Here is a 19,894-nt window from a genome sequence, read left to right as displayed (position 1 = left end):
AGCAGATAGGAGAAGAGCGGAAGACTGAGGTGTAACACCCTCTACCCCACACATAAATGTACTAATAATAAAAGGAATAAGAAATTAGAATTAATTCAAATTTTTTAAAACACATTTAAATAAAAGCTTTTCAAAAGGGTAAACGGCTCACATTCACTTTTATAACATCATAATAAAATTTATCCAAATAAATAATAAAATCATCTCGGCTCAAAATAAGGTCGTCCAAGACTTCATGATATTAATGTAAAAACATATATCCTAATGTCACATCCTATCAGAGCATTGTGTTCTCACGTCCTATAGCATGAGGTTCTCCATAGCCATCCACCTAACCATCTGCTCTCACGAACACAAAGTTCAAGATCATTACAGGATCCAAACACAAATAGCACATGGGGAGTGAGTTATCACATTTCTAGCTAATAGAGAAACGGGACAACATAGATGTACATATCATATAAATGAGATACAACTTACTTAAACATAGCTCACGTCATTCCACCACTTTGTCGCGTAACATCACATCACAACACAACATGTCTCATTCATTTTTGCAACATTCACGTACTCAAGGATCAAAACACAATATTACTATATCAATCAATATCGATCAATACACAAGTGTTATACAACAAATACACTAAGACTCAATCCTATATGCAATGTGGTACCATGTCAATGAAAAACCTCATCGGGTGCCTAGGAGTACATGACAAGACAAACCACACACTAGTAAGTCAGGTCACTCTCACTAGGTAAAATCATAGGGAGATCAGTCAAGGTCACGTTGTTTTGCAAGAATGCTCTAACCATGTGGGATCGGCACAAGTTTAAAGGAGCACTCAAACAAAGTGTATTTACCCCCAAGGCCTACACTCCGAAGAATCTATTAGGACCTCTCCCTCCTGATTCAGGTCCAACCCAGAAAGCATTTTAGCACACAGACTCTATCTATGAAATGTACAAAACACATGACTACTCAACTGTTCTCAAAATAATTTTATCTCGTCATGCTTATGATTAAATTCGTCGGGTCTCCACAGTGGTTCCCATCACAATACTCGCCGCGTATTAACTCGTCGCCCTTAAAGGGTCTTATAGTCGTGTGATTGTACGATTCATAGCTCACAACTCAATGCACACAACATCCCAATGCACATATATATATTGCAAATCAATACATACTCAATTTATTACATACACTTGGTCTCAATCACAATGGTATAATTCCAAAGTAGCATATTATCACACCTCAAGAATCATATGTACTTTACTTATGAACTATGCAATACACACAACTACTCAATTGTTTTCAAAATTATTTTAACTCGTCGCGCCTCAAAGTGATTCAACTCGTCAAGTTCTCACAATGGATCCAATTACAATACTCGTTTTGCAAAAACTCGTCGTCCTTAAAGGTTTTTACAATTGTGTAATTACACAGTTCATAGCTCACAACTCAATACATACAACATCTCAATACACATGTATCTTTTCATTCATCACAGGTTCAATTTGTCACTTACTCACAATTTGAATCACCATCTCATAATCCCAATAAAACAATTTATACAAAATGTTTCTCACAACATGGGGAGTAAAACCCCTTAAACAATTCCACACAATCATATTAAAATCAATGAATCAAAATCATAAGTCAAAAATGCAAAAACACTAAGAGCACTCAAGTTTATCTACCAATTCACATCAGAACATCAATTGGTCCGTCAAACACAACAATATTATATTTATAATCGTAAAGGAAAATTGTAATTCAATAAACACCCCAAAATAAACCCAAATTTAATCCTTTAAGGATCTCTGCACACGTTCATTCTAACCCCAATTGCGATAAACTCATCATTTACCTCTAAGCAGGTTCACGTGTGCATCCTGACAACAATAGCGACATCTATAGCAATTTCTTGAGATTCCTCAAACTTTTCCTCTTATTTGCTCTGATAGGGTTTCCAAGCATTAGAGAGAAGGAGAAGAGATTAAAGTCTTCATTTTTTACTGTCTTTGTGCGATTCACTTTTCTCTCTCCATGAATAATATTTTGTAAATTCCAATGGTGAAGGCATGCGGAATTGAACTTCGAACCAGGTGTCTAAATTTCATGATAATCCAATGGTTAACAAGTCCAGGATCATAGTTTTACTAGACATGTTCTGAGACTCTATGGGAAAAGAGGAAGCTACAACGACATTTTTTTCCAATTTCCAACGGTGATAGTGCTCGGAAATCAGTTTCAAACCTGGTTCTAAAATATCACGATGATCCAACAGTTAACGAGCCTAAGATCATCGTTTTATTAATACAGGTTTGAGTGTGTGCAGGAAAAAGAGAGGGTTTTGGGAGGGGAAAAGAGAAAACGAAATTGAGAGAAAAAGGAGGTGTAGAGCCTAGTGTCAGTCTAAAAATTGATCTAACATGTCTCTATTTATAGCTGGAGTACTCACAATATATTATTTACTCTATTTATTTATTTTTATTATTTTATAAAAAGGAACTCTATATTTTATTTCCTATCAAATGAATAAATCAAATATTTTTTTATTTTCGTTCAAACCATTATTTTAATACAGTTATTTCTCCTTACTTATTTAATTATAAAAACCTCACTATTTTCTAAAACTATTTTTTAAAATAAAAAAAACTTTTTAATTTATTTAAGAAAAAAATGGGATGTTACACGATGTAGATAAAGACAACCGCCACAATGACGCGAGCAACTATCTTCACCAGAACAGGAACTCGCCCAGCACATCAATGGTGTAATCAACACCATCGTTAGAAGCTTTCCTATGCCAGACAGTCTAGCTAGTCCCAAAAGTGACACCTACACGTCATATGGGACATCAACATTAATCTTGCTGACACTCCCCTACAGCGAAGTCTCATTCCTATCATGGACAACAACTTCATGGGGCATCAATCCCGTCAACCAAGACGACCCCGTGGTTGTCTCCATCACCATAGCAAACTTCATGGTGTACATGGTCCTTACCGACCAGGGCAGTTTCACAGACATCTCGTATTGGAAAACCTTCCAAAGAGTCGAGGTCTCACCCGACATTGTCCACCCTTACACTGATCTAAACCTCGGCTTTGTGAGTTCTTCAGGGAACGCTTACATACAATGAGTATTGATGAACTCATTTAGCGCAGCATGCTCGCTTAGCGAGTTCATCGCGTTTTTCAAAAAATGTAGTTCGTTTTCTTGCACTATTCAAGCCTCTAAAAGGCATATCAAACATGCAATGTGTGCGTCATACTCAATACAGTATACAAGCGTATATAGCCCTAATCTTAAACTAAATCTAACAAAACATAAAAACCCTAAAAATCTAAAACTACAGTTGAAGTCTTCTACCTTAAAGTTAAGACAAGAAAAAAGAGAAAAAGAATCAAGGAACTTACTTGGATTGTTAATTCTTTAGGATTGGAAGTAGACAACGCGAAGAAAAATCACAGATGCAAGATGTGTAAATTTTTTGAGAGAGAGAGTGTAGAAAGGGGTAGGCGAAATCTGGCAATTGTGAGTGTAACTACCATTACACTCACTTAGGCATGTTTCGACACTTTCGCTTAGTGGAAAGCTGCACTAAGCAAGCCAGAGAGACGTTTGGTTTCTCAACAAGGCTCGCTTAGCGGATACGCGTGCTTAGCCAACGTTTCAAATTCAAAGAAATGAATGAGATATATAAAGTGATAATTACATAAAGAGTTAAATATTTAGTCATTAAAGAACAAGAAATGTTTTCACCTATCTTTCGCAAAAAAAAAACAACCACGTGTTTTCACCTTACATTAATATAAAATTGAAAATTTATATAAAATAGACAATATTTAGAGGATAAAAACTTGAAATAATATAGTAAAAAAATTGTTTAAATATCTTTTTAGTCCTTGCAAATTAGAATTGTTTTATTTTTCGTCCTTGTAAAAAAAATTGTTTTTAATCCTTACAAATTATATTTGTTTTGGTTTTCATCCTTAAAGTGTTTTAAATAACGCTTTAAGCAATAAAAAAAAGTGTTATCTAAAGTAATATAAGGACAAAAATGAAACAAATATGATTTACAAGGACTAAAAACAAAAACAAAAAATTGGAAGGACGAAAGACAAAAAAAATATTAAATTACAAGGACTAAAAAGATATTTAAGTCTTTCTTATCATAACCCTCTTATTTGAACCAATCGGGTTGATTTTGTTTTTATTCGTAGAAATTGAACATGATACCAAGAAAAGTACAACATTCACACGCCTTACTCAATCAAATGAACTAGACTTCCTTTGTCAATCGAATTGGTTTGATCTCATTTAGATTGATCCAAAGAAAATTGAAAACCCAAAGGTTTGATTTCATTTAGATTGGCCCAAAGAAAATTGAAAATCCAAGCCAAACCAAATTGTGGTTAGTTTGTATTTGATTTTACCCTAAATATGAGTAAATCCAACAAAAGAACAATCCTAGGATTACTTTCAGTACAAAATACTATGGTTTGTACAAAAAAGAATGCATGTTCAAATAGAGAAAAGGAACAAATAAAGTATAACTATCTAGATTACATTACATTCTGAATTTGTAAAGTGTTAAAGATTCTTCACATCCAAATTATGTCACACCATTGATCACTTTAAATATGTATAATAAATACCAAAAAAAGTATATCATTTTAAATATGTATAATAGTGTAATAGTATATCATTTTATACATACATATATATATATATATATGAATAATAATCAACTAGCCTTTTACTCAAAAAAAATAACCAACTAGCCTATGCGAAGTTATCCATTTATTTAGTGAGTTAAAAAAAAATTATCCAATCCTTTTAACAGTTCATTTTTTAATGTTCTACATCCATTTTTAAATATCAAACAAGAAACAAATAACTTTACATTATCCCTGGTCTTTACTTTTTAACAAATTAAACGCGCCCTTATTTTAACTTTCATTAGCTTTTTCACTTCAAAACTCATTTTGTCTAGCTAAATTTGAAAGATTTAGATGCTTAAAACTTGTGTTTAATCATACCATAAGTAAGGTACTCATATTATGAATGGATTAGGCAGAAATGATATTGAATAAGCTATAATATAAGTTTTGATAAAGATGAGATAAAAAATAGTAAGATAAAGTGTTGAATTGTGTTTTTAAATCTTTTAAAAAAAACCGTGTTAAGTATAAAGTAAAAATATAAATTACTACTATCATTCCTTTGAGGATTTGTTCCAAGTATCAAATCATAAATTTATCACTATTTGAATTGATAATTGGGTAAAAGGGACATCCGAAATTGAATGATTCCAAAAAGAATATATAAAAAGATTACAAAAATAGAACACACAACACTACAGTTCACAATGATCATGATTGAAGTCACAACAATGATTAACAATGGCTAGGGTTTAGATTTCTCTATATTCTCCTCTCAGACAATTCAACTTAGTTCTCAATCCAAGTAATTACCAACCAATTAAAGATCAAATCCGCTGCTTTAGACTAAATCAATTCCTTCACATTTAAATCCTTTGCGTTAACCAAGAATCCTAATTTCTTAGGTGTTCTCCACTAAAATAAGCATTAAGCTTGAGAATTCTAGGAGATCTCACAATTATTAATTTATATATTAATTAATAGGAAATCAACAACTATGGTCAAATTCCTTAATAAGATTCAACTCAATAACCAAGTTTCCAATTAAGAGATTGAATCTCATTATGAACAGAACAATCCACTCAGTTGAATGACAAAATCAAGAATTAACATGAAACAAATCAAATCACATGAGAATTGAATAGGATGACGCTTTTTGTGCTATTGTATGTGCCTTACGGTATCCAAAGTACGGTCCTCTCTGCTTCCTATGATTGAAGTGAAGATTCACAATGTCTGCTTTCCATACTCTGACAAGTAAGCAAGTCAACTAACTTGGTAAGAAGAAAACAAAAAGTATTTCACAATAGAACTTGAGGCTCGAGGCGTCTCCATTGAGAAAATAAAGTATGATTAAAAAATCAAACCAATTGTTAAAGCTGGCTCGGATAGACAATCAACATGATTGGTCCTGACCCAGTTTAAGTAGTGATATGGGAGTGCAGTTCTTCTATCTAGTTAACTGAATGCAAGTAATAGATCAAGAAAAGAAAGAATATGGATACCTACATGTGAAGAATAGAATTAAAATCAGAGGAATCAATCATTCTGCTTTCCCCAACCTATGAATTTAGTGATACATCTAAAAAGAACCAAAAATCGATAGAAGAGATCATAAAGAAGTGGTATCCATTAGTAATTTCATGAGATTGACCCTTTGAAGTTTTCAAGTTTGATATGCACAAACCTGTATTCCCAGAGCGGAGAATAGCAAAAGTGTTTTGTGTGTTACATAGTGTTTTCCACCTATCAAAAGTCTACAAAGTTAGGAACAATTTTTTGCATCAACCTAAGTAAACTGAGTACGTTTAAATGTCCCGTTGGACGACATTTAAATGCACACAGTCAGTAGCTAAATCTTATCAACGTAGCATGGGACGTTTAACTGCACTGCTGAGCATTCAAATGTTCACTAACCAATAAGCTCATCTTCAATTCTAACATGAAGATAACACTGTTGAACTGAGTACGTTTAAAAGCACCATTGGCTGTTTAAATGGCTTCCAAAACTTGTGTAATTGTGCTCCAAACCAAATAAAAGTCTCTTCAGTTCATCCTCAACTAGTCTTTTAGTGGCCCTACAATCAAGACCGAGAAAAGAATAAGTTTTTGAGAATTTTTTGTATAAAACAAGTGTTCCTACTTTAATTTTTTTAAATTTTTGCAAAAATAAATTGCTCTAATTTTGTACCTTTCAAACTGAATTACATGTTAACTTGGACAGCGTACACACACACATACACAATAAAGCAATGTGAAAAAACAAGAAAATAGGACCAGTTACAAAGGACAGAAAGTGAATAAATAGTACATTAACAACTTGTACACCAAATGACGGGAAAAGGCTGTGACCACAGGATCCTCAGAAATAATTGACAATCCACATGATATTAGTCCACTGTTAATTAATGGCAATTTTTTTGCCATTGCATCCCATTCTATCATTTAATTACCATGACGTGCCCATTTAAAAGAGATAAAAATTACCAATCATGATGGTTTTGATTTCCATCCAGCTTTTGAGATCCGACGAAGCTCTTGGGTTCGACTCTTCACATCACTACAACTTGCGAAATAGCATCATGAAATATTGGTGTAAAACCTTGAATGGTTAAATCACATTTAAAAATATAGAAATGGTACCTTTGTACCAAATAAAGAAAAAGATAGAACACAGGAAGTAGCACCAAGATCAATGCTCCAGCAGCCAGGCGGAAGAAACTACTTTGATCCTGCAGAAGCAAAATATCAGGATTGACATATAACAGCTTTATTGATAGGTAGTGACTATCATAATAAATTAGTTCTAATGTACCTAAAGTCTTAAATTGTGGCATAAAGAATTTAAAAGACAAAAAGCTAATGCTTAAAACTTTTAAGCCTTCCCAACAGAAAGGTACAGTATAACTTCAAGTTTTGATAGGTATGACTGCAAGTTTTGACATTAGAAGATAATCAGAGCTAGCCAAAAAAAGCAATCATTAACCTAATGCCAATAAGGCTTTTTCTTTTTTACCGAGCGACTTTGTGAATAGCACAAGGCCAAAAACTTCACAAACAAATCATCTGAGTGGAAGTATAAATCTCCTTATACTAATAGAGTTAGCAATGACAGATTTCTAATAAAAGGCATATTCATAATAAATTATCCCAATGAGATAATCAGGCTTTACCTTGCCTCCTCTAGAGAAGGGTTTATGTTTCCCTGAGCAAGTGTGAGCATCACAAAATTGGTGCAGAAACAATTCTACCAGTATATCAGGAAAATGGGTAAGAAATAAATGAACAAAGACCTCAATATAATTAAATTAAGTGGGGAAAAAGTGGCAACAAACATCATAATGGAACAATATGGAGAAAACTTTAAAAGAAATTATAAGTATACCATGAAGGCGGCCTGCTGATGGACCCTCACTTATAGGAAAACAGTTGTCAGCAAGATTCTGAATAAAGAGTGCATATGGGTTAGGTAGAATAGTTGACAATACAATGAACAGTGAAATCGAAAGAGAACAAAATGAAAGCAACCTCGCATAGATGACGGTTTCTTGCAGCAGCTGCCGGATTGCACTTGCTTCTAGAGGATTTGAAATTCATCACAGCATCACAATGCAATGCGCCACATAAATCACCCAAGCACTTACCATGACTCTGCATTTAAATTAGCCCACCCATGGAAACAACATTTTCTGATAAATAATAAAGCATAAAAAAGAACTGCAAGTGAAATTGATGCAAGACTTAAAAACTAATTGAAACTCCCAACAAGTTTATTTTTGTGTCTATTGATTCCATATCCAATATAGAAATTACTTCAATGATCATACAGTACGAAATACTCAGATGAGACAACTGTTTACTCCCTCATGGTATTGGAAGCCATCAAATAAATTAACTTATTCACAGAGGCAAAGCATAAAATTATATCTACGTTGTAAGAAAAATCTTTGTAGGGAGTTGGGGGTGGTCCTGCCACCAACCCCCTCCCCCCCTCTCTTCTGCATCCATAACAGGGGGGACAAACTGAGTGAACAAATCAGATAGCTTCATGTGTGTTTGGGTATATCTATATTAGTAATTTAGTATATCTTGGATATTGACCTCAGGTATTTAAAAAAAAAAAAAAACTTCAAGTTAACAAGAACAAGGCATGATGATAATAACAAAAAGGATACACTTAATTAAAGCTTCAGATTACAGAGCCTAATATTGACATAATAGAGAAAAATAACAAGAAATAAGAAGCATGACATGATTTGGCATACATAACAGTAATAGCTGCGAATTTATTCAATATGAGCATTCTAGCCAAAAATAGGAAAAGTGACACTTAGTAGAAGAGAATTTTTTGGTTTGAATGTCTTCTGAATCATGAGTATATATAAGCTCTATGAAAAAAAGGGTGAGCGGGGAAATTAAGAACTTCAAACTCATTCAATAACTGATAAAATTAAAAGCTTTAAGCGCACAGCACATTATGTATCCTCCAAACACAATGAGAAAAGGAATGAAATTGACATACTAGATTCAGAAAATTGTAGTGTCTGCTGTCAAAATGCTGATCAAGAAATTTTTCTTCACGAAAGCTTTTCTTACAATATCCACACCGCCATTCATGTCGATCTATGTAAATTTTATGCTCTTCCTGATCCGTGAATATATCATTTTCAGGGTGAAGTTTGCACTTACTTGAAAGTTGGTAGTTTTCTCGTTCCATAAATGGTGTCAAATACTACAAAATCATATATAAGAAACATATTTGTTCAGATAGAGAACAAAGAGAAGCATGTACTGAAAATTTGATACTTACATAAAGAGTATGATAAATACAAAAGTTACAATTTTCCTAATTACTATATTTACCTGATATACTGAAACTACGTGTTTCCAAATTAGCACATGTTTTAAACAATATTCATGGATCTGATTCAAAAATTTGAATCACTTAATAGTTAATACTGCAATGTAGTAAATTCATAATGATTGCCAAAGGAATTTCCATACCTCCTCTATCACTTTCCGAGCTGCCCTACTTCTCTCCCTGGAGCAATGCACTTCTTGAGCATGTTTCTGTTCCTGTTCCTGTTCCTGTTTAAGATTTCTACAACAAAAAACACAACTAAGTCCTGCACGAGACTGAATCATAAGAGACAAGCTAAAGTATAAAGAAGACTACTGGAAAGCAAAAACAATAAGTTCAATACTTATTAATAGCAAGGAATGAATCTGTGTCTGCTAGAGATAAAATCTAAATATCAAAGTAAATCAAACCATCTAGATATTTGATTGAAGTACTATTTAACAAAGAATAAATTGTGAATCCAGTACAATACCTTCCACCAGAAGATTCCTCATAGACCTAGAGCAAAAGATAAAAGAAAACGAGTATTAACTTCGTAAATCATGGCTCAAATGAAATGTAAGCTTAACATAAAGATTCTAATTAAATCAACTAAAACTTATAATCTAGCACTGAACTTGAACCCTAAAAACTCGCTATTCCAATTTCCTTATCCCGAACTCGAAATCCTTCGTAGTTAAGCTGGTTGTTATAATGCAAATTCAGTCACCAACCAAAAACGAAATCTCGATTAATCAGAATTAAGAATCGAAACACAATCTCACGCTCATCTCAACACACCACGCACTTTTAGTTAATTCAAAGTACAATACGTAGTCATGCGCCATTACCTGGTGTGCGTACAAGAAAGGTGACGAAGAAACGTGGATGAGTTCTTGGAAACAGAGCATCGAGATCACGAAGATTGAAACGATTCTTGTGGCCTTCTTCATCTGCGTTACTCTATGTTCGAACTTGTGCTCTTTATTGCGCAAAACAAAAAGAAAACGTGAAAGAAATTTCGAAATGATTGAGCTTGGTTGATGGCACGATGCATATTAAACTCCTCCTAATTAGGGCGTAGAAATCAATAGTCACGTTGTTAGAGATGTATTGAAAATTAAGGACCGTTTAACATCAAACTTTCTAAAAGCATCTACTTGTTTATGGGAATTTTATGTGTCCTATAATTTTATATAAATTTAAGAATTTTAAACAAAAATTTATTTTAATATTAAAATTATTAAAGTGAATATTTAAATTAATTTTATAGGTTTTATGATACTTTATTTGGGTATAATATTGTTAAATAACTCCACATTATATGCTCTATTGGGACAAAAAAACTTAAGCAATTCAGTAAACATTTTCATTAGAAATGTTCTAAGAACATATGCTCGTTGCTTACCTAGTTGTTTATATTTAGACATTATTGTCTAATTATATTTTTTTTACATTAGAGATGATCTACGTGTAATATTAGATGGCTTAAAATTAAGGTCTTTGCTTACATAGGCAACAATTGCTTATGAATAAAAAAAAAAAATTCTTGCTATTTAAAGAACATTTAAATGGAGTAATTCAAAAATTGTTTAAAACTATAACATTAAAGCAAAACATATGAATTGCTGTAAGAATCAATTAACATAAAGCAAACAACTCAAAATGGGTCACTTAAAGTGCACCCATAGAAGATGCTCTAACACACTTTTGCAAGCACTCTTTGTTATTGATAAAATTTTATTTAAAACTAAAAAATATGAATTAAATATACTAAATGAGAAATGAGACTAGTATTTAATTATTTTTAATAAATTGCAATGAATAATCATAGGTTAAAAAATATGTTAAAAAATGTATGTTTAAATAGTCTTTTGATCCTTATAGTTGTTCTTATTTTTCAATTTGGTGCTTATAATTTAAAACATATCAATTTGATCTCTATAGTTACATTTTTTTATCCAAATTGATCATCACCATAAAGTCATCTTACGTTGTTTGATCAACCACAACATATTATTGCTTATTGAACTTCCCTAATCTGTCCTTGATGACTCATTAGACTGTTCATCCATCGCAACCTTCTATAATCGCAATACACCACCACCTAAAACAATTGTTGTTGTGGAATAAAAGACAACATTGATCGAACAACCATTATTAACGGAGATTTTACAAGGAGGACCAAGTTGAGAAAGAAAAAAAAAGCGCAACTATAGAGATCAAATTGGCATGCTTTAAATAATAGGTACCAAATTGGAAAGTACAATAGGAGCCAAAACGACAATTTAACTCTTTGATTTTCTTTCGTATTTAAAAGAGCATCTTGTTAAGCTTGTATGTTTTGATTTAGTACAATATACTTCACTCTTGTATTCATTTAAATTACAATGGCCAATTTTAAAAAATACACATTTTTTCCTAAAAGTTAACATATTTTAGTGTAAACAAGTCTGTTAATAGCTATAAACTACTATGGATGTACCTTCTAAGTTCTTACAATATTTTTCTTTTTTCCAGCTTCAAGGCCACTGACAAATGTAGAGAGAAAGAAATGAATGTGGTGAAATGTTACCGTAGAAGTGAACTAACATATAGATGACCGATCCATTAACATGATCAAAAAAACCAAGTCAGTAATCACAAATTTTAGTGGAATTGGAGTTGACATGATTGGACATCACAACTCCTGGATTAACTAAGTTTAAACTTTATACTCTATATGGTATGATTATATACTTATTTTGCTTTTTTGAAAGAAAATAAAAGGCTCTAACGGGGTCCTTTTTTTCCAAATTAAGTATTTTGACAATTTTTCCCAAAAACGCTCATAATCAGAAAAGCCCAAGAGAAGAGGTTGTGCACTAGCAGAATCAAATGATACATAGGAAAGAGAATAAAAAGGGACTACAACCGAAAGAATATACCAAAAGAAATAAAAGTACCTCACCTAGACACTAACCCCAATAGATACAACAGCCTACAAAATTGAAAAACTGAGCCTCATATAGATTTGAGTCTGGACACAAGATAAATTTACAAGCAAATAAGATTAAACTTAACAAGATAACCAAAGCCAAAGGTGACATATCAGTAACAATGAAGCTAAGGAATGCCTAGAGGTAGTAACAAGTCCAGGTGTGGCTGCAGAGGGTTTGGGGGACGTGTGTCCAGCAATGGCAGGCGGTACACCACGAGCATTAGGGACAGTCTGCTGCTGATTTGCCGGTAAAGGGTTTGGTGATCCCCCATTGGAAGGTGATGTGAAACTAGCTCTATCTTGGCCTGCAGATTCTGAGTGATTAGCATGAAATACAAGTTCATATACTAGAAGCAAATGAAAAGGGTGGAGATAGCAATAGAACATATAATGGTGTGTTTTAGATATCAGAGTAGATTATAAAAAAAAATGTGTTTTGAGAACGAAATTTTAAAAGCAAAATGAGATGACTTTATAATATCTTCTTTGAATAATGTTTTTTATAAGTACTTATAAGAAAAGAAAAGAAAAAAACAATTGAACTTCATTAGTTAAAATCAACTTATGCACTTTAACTCTTCTTATTTTCTTTTCCCAAGTGTTTATAGATAAATTCAACCAAACAAGACCTCAGAAGTAACACATTATAGTGAAGACTTTACCATGTCTATCAATTACTTATGTAGTTTATACCCCAAAACAAAATTTTTGAAAAATTATCAGGTCTATCAATAATTCAAATTCTTGTTTTGCAAGTCCCACTCTTCTCCATATAGCAAAGCAAATTACCAGTAAAAAAGAATCCAAATTAAACAAGCAGCAGATCTTTTTAACTAAGATTTGCAAAAATTATAGGTTAAAAGTTAAGTGAAAGAAGACAGACTCACAATTCCATCTAGACCAGCCAAACCTTAGATTCTCCCGATCAAACACCAATCGATAACCCATCAGGAAGTTCTCTGAAACAAAAGTGTCAAATAAAAGGCAACAATCATTATCAGCCAGTACAAGGGTGTATGTTCATGTGCATATGATAGAAAGTGGAGCAGAATTATAGAAAAAATGGGGAAATTCCCCAGATTACAGTATGATCACAGAGCTTCAAGGGTCTGCACCTCCCAACGCTCAAAGACACTAACTCTTCTCAATTAACAGGATAAAATCCCTCAATGGGCCTAATCAGTTGCATCCTCATTCCCCTTCTTTCTAACATAACCCGTTGTGTTTCTTTGACTACAGAATTAATAACATGACTACTAACTGACCTATCAGTGTACATGTGTGAGCAGTAACATGTAACTGCTCTTACAAACATGTCTGAGCTACCAGAGGACAAAAAGGAAAGAGAAATATCTTAAAAAATTGAACAGAAAAAAAAGAGTTGTCAAGATAAAAGGGGGAATGTGATTAGGTTCACGTATGGCAGACAGTGATACTCACGTCCAATGGCAGCGTAGTCATCAGCAGAAGGGCTTACAGGCAAACAAAAGATGGTGTATTCCTGTTCCTGCACCAGATGATGTTCATATTTCATCAAAACTATAACCAAGTTAGGAAATTGTTTTGGGAAGACAAGAGAAGAGATTCTGCAAGGGAAACTAAGAAATTTAGAATTTTAAACCACAAAAATATCCCTGCTGATCAGAGGAGAAATTTAACAACGGACACTTGAGAATTGTTCATATGATATCATGGTCACTTGTTCAGCACCATGACAACAGTTTTCTCCTCTAAGAGTCAGAAAGAAATAATAAAGAAAAGCAGAAACTTGTTTTAGGACAGACATAAAACATTTATATCCTAGAAGTATTGTAGAAAACAACCAATATCAGGTGAAGCATATATATGCTTTGTTAGCCATCAATGAATCAGAAAAGAGGTTAACATAAAATGTTTTCACAATCCACTTCAACTTCTATGCAACATATGTTGGAACTTGGAAGTCAATTTCTGATAGCAGAACATACAAGTTACATCAAAGATTAACATTTTTTATTCATAAATGACCAATGTTTACATAATATAAGATCATTCAAAAGCTCAATTTCAAACCCACACATCACTTTCTCTATTTCTCTTACATACTCTCCATGGATTCTGCACACTAAATGCTAATTATTTGCTCTGAATTTAATAGAAGAGATTTTCTTTCATCTTGAAATTTTTAAGCAGCAGCTTAGGAGTTAGGAATTGCAAGGTGGGTTTTGTTTTGGGTTTGATTTTTCTTGAGAATTCAGGGAAAACAAGGAACTTTATTCAAAACAAAAAGTTTTTTTTTTTACATAATTTTTAAGCTACCACCAAACTCAGCCTCATCATAAAGATTCATTTTCTGTCAATGGCAGTCTCTAGATGCCAAAGTACTGCTCATCAAAAGACAAAAACCATCTACCACTGCCCTATATACAAATGGAAGGTTATTTTTTTTCAATATCTAAAGATGCACTCAAGTTTCAATCAAATAAACACGCACACCAAAAGAGGGGGCTGGGGGAGTTGGAGATTTAGCGTACCTGACTAGCAGGATCATAAAAAATAGGATTTTGAATTAAAAAAGTTTGATTCCTAGAAAAAGCGAGTTTCAATGGTGGAATGTTAACCAACTCCTGTGAACTGTCACATGAAAAACAGCCATGAGTTACAATTAAATGTAAGATGCTTATACGCTTAATTGCCTGATCATATAGTACCTAACCTGGCATTATAGCAGTACTCCCATGAACTTTGGAGAACAATCCTGGACGCATTTACTTGTTTGTCAAACTGTATTCAGTGAAGATTTCTTTTAGCCTAGTTTATGCATGACCATACACCTCTAGATTTACAGTAAAAGGAATTACCTCTGTTACAACTTTTTGATAAACTTCATTGGGAAGAAATGTGAAAGAAGATCCACTGTCAATAAGTGCTTGAAACCTAGTTTCCTTGAGACATAAGCTCCCAACACAAAAGCTCTCTACTCCAACCATGTAGGCAATACTGCAACAACCCAAACAATTAACATGCAACACAAAACAATAAGGTTTGGAACAAGTAAAAATTGCATCTAAATTAAGCAGCAGGTCAAGGGCATTATATACAATCCATACAATTTCCCATACATGGGTAAGAATGGTGTAGAATGTTGGGTGACATGACCTTGATCACCAAAGATAATTCTCCCCGATTCATTCTCATCTAGACAAATCGAAAAGGAATTCTGAATAAGTCCTGCCTTTGCCAGTAAACTTGGGACCGAAATGTTTCCAGGCCCTAGGCCTAGAACACCATCAGGACCAGCTCCATGTAAATAGTCACCAGTTTGTTTCCTTCCACAACTGCACTCTCATACAAATCAATTATCATTAGCACTTGAAGCTTATAATCTTTGCCCAACACATCAAACCTCAAAGAACAAAAAACTACAAAATTTTAAACAGTAATAAACATACCCTAAAATGATAGAGGCTTGCACAGAATTTTGTTCTGCATGTTTGCCATCGGATGTCAAATGTAGTTTGTCTTCAAAAACATATCCAGAACTTGAGGTATTAGCTGAGGCATACTGAACTTCATAAGGGCAAGGATCCTTAGAGCCTTTGCAAAAGGAATGGACATCACACAACTTATGACCACAAGGTAGATGCCTGCTGGTGTTGGATAATGATGGTCTATACTGATTCAGATCCCTGTCCTGCATCAGAGATGCCCCCATATAAAAGGGAGCATCTGCCAATCAATCATTGAAATTAACAGCTAAATTTCTTACCACTCTTGCGAGAACTGTTGTTGAAGTCCAAATATGAACATTCAAAGTATATTATTATTTACTCGTAAAAAAATTGATCCTACATTTTAAGGGAGAATGTCACTAAAAGATAGCTAAGAAGCATGGATGCAGTGACACAGGACATGACACAGATACTTGTACTATGATAGCTATCCTAAAGTATTTCAAGTGTCATTAGAATTTTGAGTTGCAACATACAAAACATGCCCTTGTTTTGAAGTGTTCTTGACTTAACTTACCAATAAAAATTTCCATAGGGCACATTATAATTGATAACAGAAAAGATGCACATACACAGAATGGGCTTTCTTCTGTTATCCCCTAGCATATCTTAACCCTCAACCCTCTCTACCCCACCTGTGTCCGTATGGCTATAAAAGAGATGCTTTACAGCAGAATCCCACACACTTATGTGATGAATGATAAACAAAATGAATATTTCAACAAGAAAAACAGAAGACAAAACTTGAAGCTAAATGAAGTGAACATGAAGTTCGTCATAGCAATGACATAACACAATGATTGAGAGATGAAAAAGTATTGAAAGAAATAAAGATAAATGGAACTCATATCACAGACTTACCAACACATTGTAATTACCGGCCGACAGGGAAGCACATTCAATGCAGTCACAGGGAACCCAAAGCATGTCACTTCCAGCATCTAATGCAACAAGAAATGAAACATTTGGAGTCCCTATATCAATCCATGTGTAATGCAACCTGAAATTCAACAATCAACAAGTTCTTACACACCATTGCCACCCTTCTTCAGCATCCACTCCAACTCCCTTCTATCCCCTATTTCTACTCATTTAACCAATAAAAACACAAGCATTTCACATTTGCCTCTTGAGCATGCACCTAAATAACAACTCATAGTCCTAGTAAAAGCCAGTGAATTTCAACCAAAGTTTCCTTTTCAAAAAAAAAAAAATTAAATCTGGTGTTTTTGGAGATTGCACATGATACCCACCTTTTAAACCCATACATTAACTCCCTTAATTGTGTGAAATATATGACACCTACAACCCTGAAACCCAAGAAACTCATTACACTCATTACCCAAGAAAGACAGTATTGTGTCCAATCTCAAAAAACACTGGGGTGTGAGTATAATTGGCTCTAAAAAAAGAGTCCTTTGAAAAGAAACTTAGGAGTGTCAGTATAATTTTCTCTATAAAGAGTCCTTAAAAAATAGGTTAATCGATTCATTTTGGTCCCTATAATTTTCTCCATTTTCAGTTTTAGTGAGAAAAAACCGTAAATTTCAGTCTCTAAACAGTTTTCTGCCGCTAAAAAATGTTCTCTAGTGTTAACACTCAACAACAAAGACCAAAACTTAACATTAGCAAGACTTAAAACTTACAGTTTCTATGCAAGGACTAAAACTTAAAATGAGGACAACTTCAAGTAACAAACGAATAGTTTAACCAAAACAATAAACCAAAGCTTGTTAACTTAATTCTTAGTTGGTATAACATTATACCCCTTTATAGGATCATACGACAATAACAACAAAGCATGGAAGAACAAAAAGACTCAAACTTTATTTTTCTGATAACATTCCCAGAGACCAAACTCACTCACTCACTCACCAATAAAGCGCATTGCCAAAGAAGAAGGTCTGGCCTCCTTCAGAAGGGTAAAGAGTCTCATACTGCGAGCCAAGCCTCATCCTCTGCCTTGCCACGTCACTTCTAAGAAGCAATCTGAAATACTCAGAGCTGTTCCTCTGAGGCCACGCTTGAAGAAGCACAGAACTTTTGTTGCCCCTTGAAGCCAAATGAGCCTTGGCCTCCTCAGAGAACCGGTGAATGAGCCTTGAAGAAAATGTGGCCCCCACAGCACCCTCCATGGAAAGACCCTTGGCCAGTAACAGCCACAGAAGAAGCCCAATCCCCATGGAAAAAGAAGACAAAAAGCTAAACCCAAAGTACCCAACTAAGGAAGGAAAAAAAAAGTTTAACTTTAGTTCCAGAAGTAACTGTTACACGAACAAAACCCAAATGGGTATGCGGAAAAGGAGTTAAATTTTGGGGAAAAGGAGTTCTGATCCTTGAATTTGCAGGTGGGGTGGTGCAAAGTTTGAAACTTTGAAGCTTTTTTTTGTTCTCTTCAGGGGAGAGAGAGGGTGGTAGGGGTGGGGTGCGCAGTGTGCACCTTTGTGGGTTCCAATAATGTTTTTCCGTGAGCGTGGCGAAGGGATAGAGGGGAGAGGCATGTGCTAACCTATTGTATGTAGTCTCTTGGATATATAAGATTCAATTATTAATAATTTATTTTAATTAAAAAATAGTAATACATTTCTTTTAAATTTAAATTTTTTAAAAAATTATTATCATATTAAAGAATTTAATTCAATAAATTGAATAAGATATTTAAATATTATAAAAATAACTAATCCAAAAATATATTATAAATTAATTATAATAAGAAATAAGTATTATTTTAAATTTGAATCTGTAAAGAGAAGCAGAAGGAGCATAACTTGGGATGCCTATGTCTATGTAATGATTAATATTATTATAAATTTATAAATAATAGTGGTCTTAAAGTGTACTAAAAGGAGTGTGGCTGGTTGCAAGACAAATGGCTAGAGTTTCATTATATAGATCATTCCAGAGTACATATATATGGCTAGGATAATTTATTCTACATTAGGTAGACGAATGTTGGTACTTTTTAATACTTTTTATCATCAAGATAGAATTCATGAGGTTGTTGATAAAGAAAATTACATGACGAGAGCCAGGTTTTATTTGGAGGTACTTATAGAAAGAAAGAAAATGAATTAAACCAAGATTTTTGGTGTTGGATTAAATTAAGTTAAAATTATTTATAAACTTTATCTCTATAGATTTTCTTATAAAAGTCCTTTAAAAACTTATATATATATATATATATATAAATTTTTATAAAAACAGTTAATTTTAATTTATAAAAAAATTATTTTATGTTTTTATTTTGTTTCAGTCATGAGAAATCTCCAAATGATAACCTAAAGATAATCTATGACTAAAGTCATCAAAATCAAGATACCTTTCAACAAGAAAATCATGATAGCTCATTTGACTATCAAAATTTACAATACTTTAAATATAGTGATTCGAACAATATTGATGAACTTGAGATTAGAACGGTAGTCCTAACAAGTATGTATCATTATACGCATATCCTCTTATCTTATTTTTATTTTCTTTTCTCTCACCTAAATAAACATTTGGTATTAAGTTCATACGCGAGAAACTTTCTTTAACAACGTGTTAAAAGAATTAGCTGTATTTACAAACTATAAACTAACATGACTTCCTAATTTAACCCACCAGTCGTGCCTGTCTTTTTTTTTTCTTCGTATAGCATGACTTTCCTTTTTTTAATTTATTTGCTTATTTAAGGATTATTGTTTATTTTGAAACGAAAGTAAGATGAATAAGACATAGGGAGGGAGCATGGACATTGGACAATGACGAAGCGGTTGTTAAGGAGATTGAAAGCACGAGGAACGAGGTTCGACCTGAAAACACGTAATCGATAACACCACGTGTCTATCTTTAGAAAACAAGGTGCTGTAGTTGTAGTTGGTGAGATTCTGATTGATTTTTCAATCGAGAAGAGGAAAAGAGTGGAAA

General features: G+C 33.3%; 1 protein-coding gene and 1 pseudogene across 11 annotated transcripts; both read right to left on the bottom strand.

Annotated features, from left to right (window-relative positions):
* Positions 1-5,622: 5,622 nt before the first annotated feature.
* Positions 5,623-10,641, bottom strand: LOC100780668 (uncharacterized). Of its 10 annotated transcripts, XR_005887781.1 has the most exons (14): positions 10,366-10,641; positions 10,008-10,033; positions 9,679-9,775; positions 9,538-9,597; positions 9,197-9,406; positions 8,203-8,325; positions 8,060-8,117; positions 7,848-7,921; positions 7,318-7,406; positions 7,162-7,234; positions 6,592-6,752; positions 6,362-6,420; positions 6,184-6,256; positions 5,623-5,924 (listed from the first exon to the last, which is right to left on the bottom strand). XR_005887781.1 is itself a non-coding variant. In XM_006593512.4 (11 exons), the coding sequence occupies exons 1-10, from the start codon at positions 10,465-10,467 to the stop codon at positions 7,165-7,167; spliced, it is 909 nt and encodes a 302-aa protein (XP_006593575.1). In that variant the 5' UTR covers positions 10,468-10,641; the 3' UTR covers positions 5,712-6,752; positions 7,162-7,164. The 10 variants fall into 10 exon arrangements, 2 of the variants coding, with proteins under 2 accessions (XP_006593575.1, XP_006593576.1); XR_417359.3 differs by lacking the exon at positions 6,184-6,256; XR_005887780.1 differs by having other exon boundaries at positions 5,712-5,924; positions 6,184-6,420.
* Positions 10,642-12,379: 1,738 nt separating this feature from the next.
* On the bottom strand, positions 12,380-18,499 carry LOC100784067 (aspartic proteinase-like protein 1; annotated as a pseudogene). Its single transcript, XR_001384046.3, has 10 exons — positions 17,861-18,499; positions 16,847-16,985; positions 15,926-16,167; positions 15,584-15,811; positions 15,335-15,473; positions 15,190-15,257; positions 15,008-15,107; positions 13,935-14,001; positions 13,382-13,453; positions 12,380-12,799 (listed from the first exon to the last, which is right to left on the bottom strand). The product of XR_001384046.3 is annotated as an aspartic proteinase-like protein 1 (transcript).
* Positions 18,500-19,894: the final 1,395 nt, after the last annotated feature.

Source organism: Glycine max, chromosome 13 (assembly GCF_000004515.6).
Source record: "Glycine max cultivar Williams 82 chromosome 13, Glycine_max_v4.0, whole genome shotgun sequence".
Classification (NCBI taxonomy): domain Eukaryota; kingdom Viridiplantae; phylum Streptophyta; class Magnoliopsida; order Fabales; family Fabaceae; genus Glycine; species Glycine max.
The sequence above is the reverse complement of the archived record's forward strand: the minus strand, read 5'-3'. Positions and strand labels throughout refer to the sequence as shown.

Excerpts from the sequence above, each read along its gene's own strand:
- LOC100780668 (XM_006593512.4), bottom strand. The coding sequence starts at position 10,467 with ATGAAGAAGGCCACAAGAATCGTTTCAATCTTCGTGATCTCGATGCTC. Across the intron at positions 9,598-9,678 it reads CTCGGAAAGTGATAGAGGAG|ATCCATGAATATTGTTTAAA; the intron begins GTATGGAAATTC and ends TTTTTGAATCAG. Across the intron at positions 7,407-7,847 it reads CCTTCTCTAGAGGAGGCAAG|GATCAAAGTAGTTTCTTCCG; the intron begins GTAAAGCCTGAT and ends TTGCTTCTGCAG.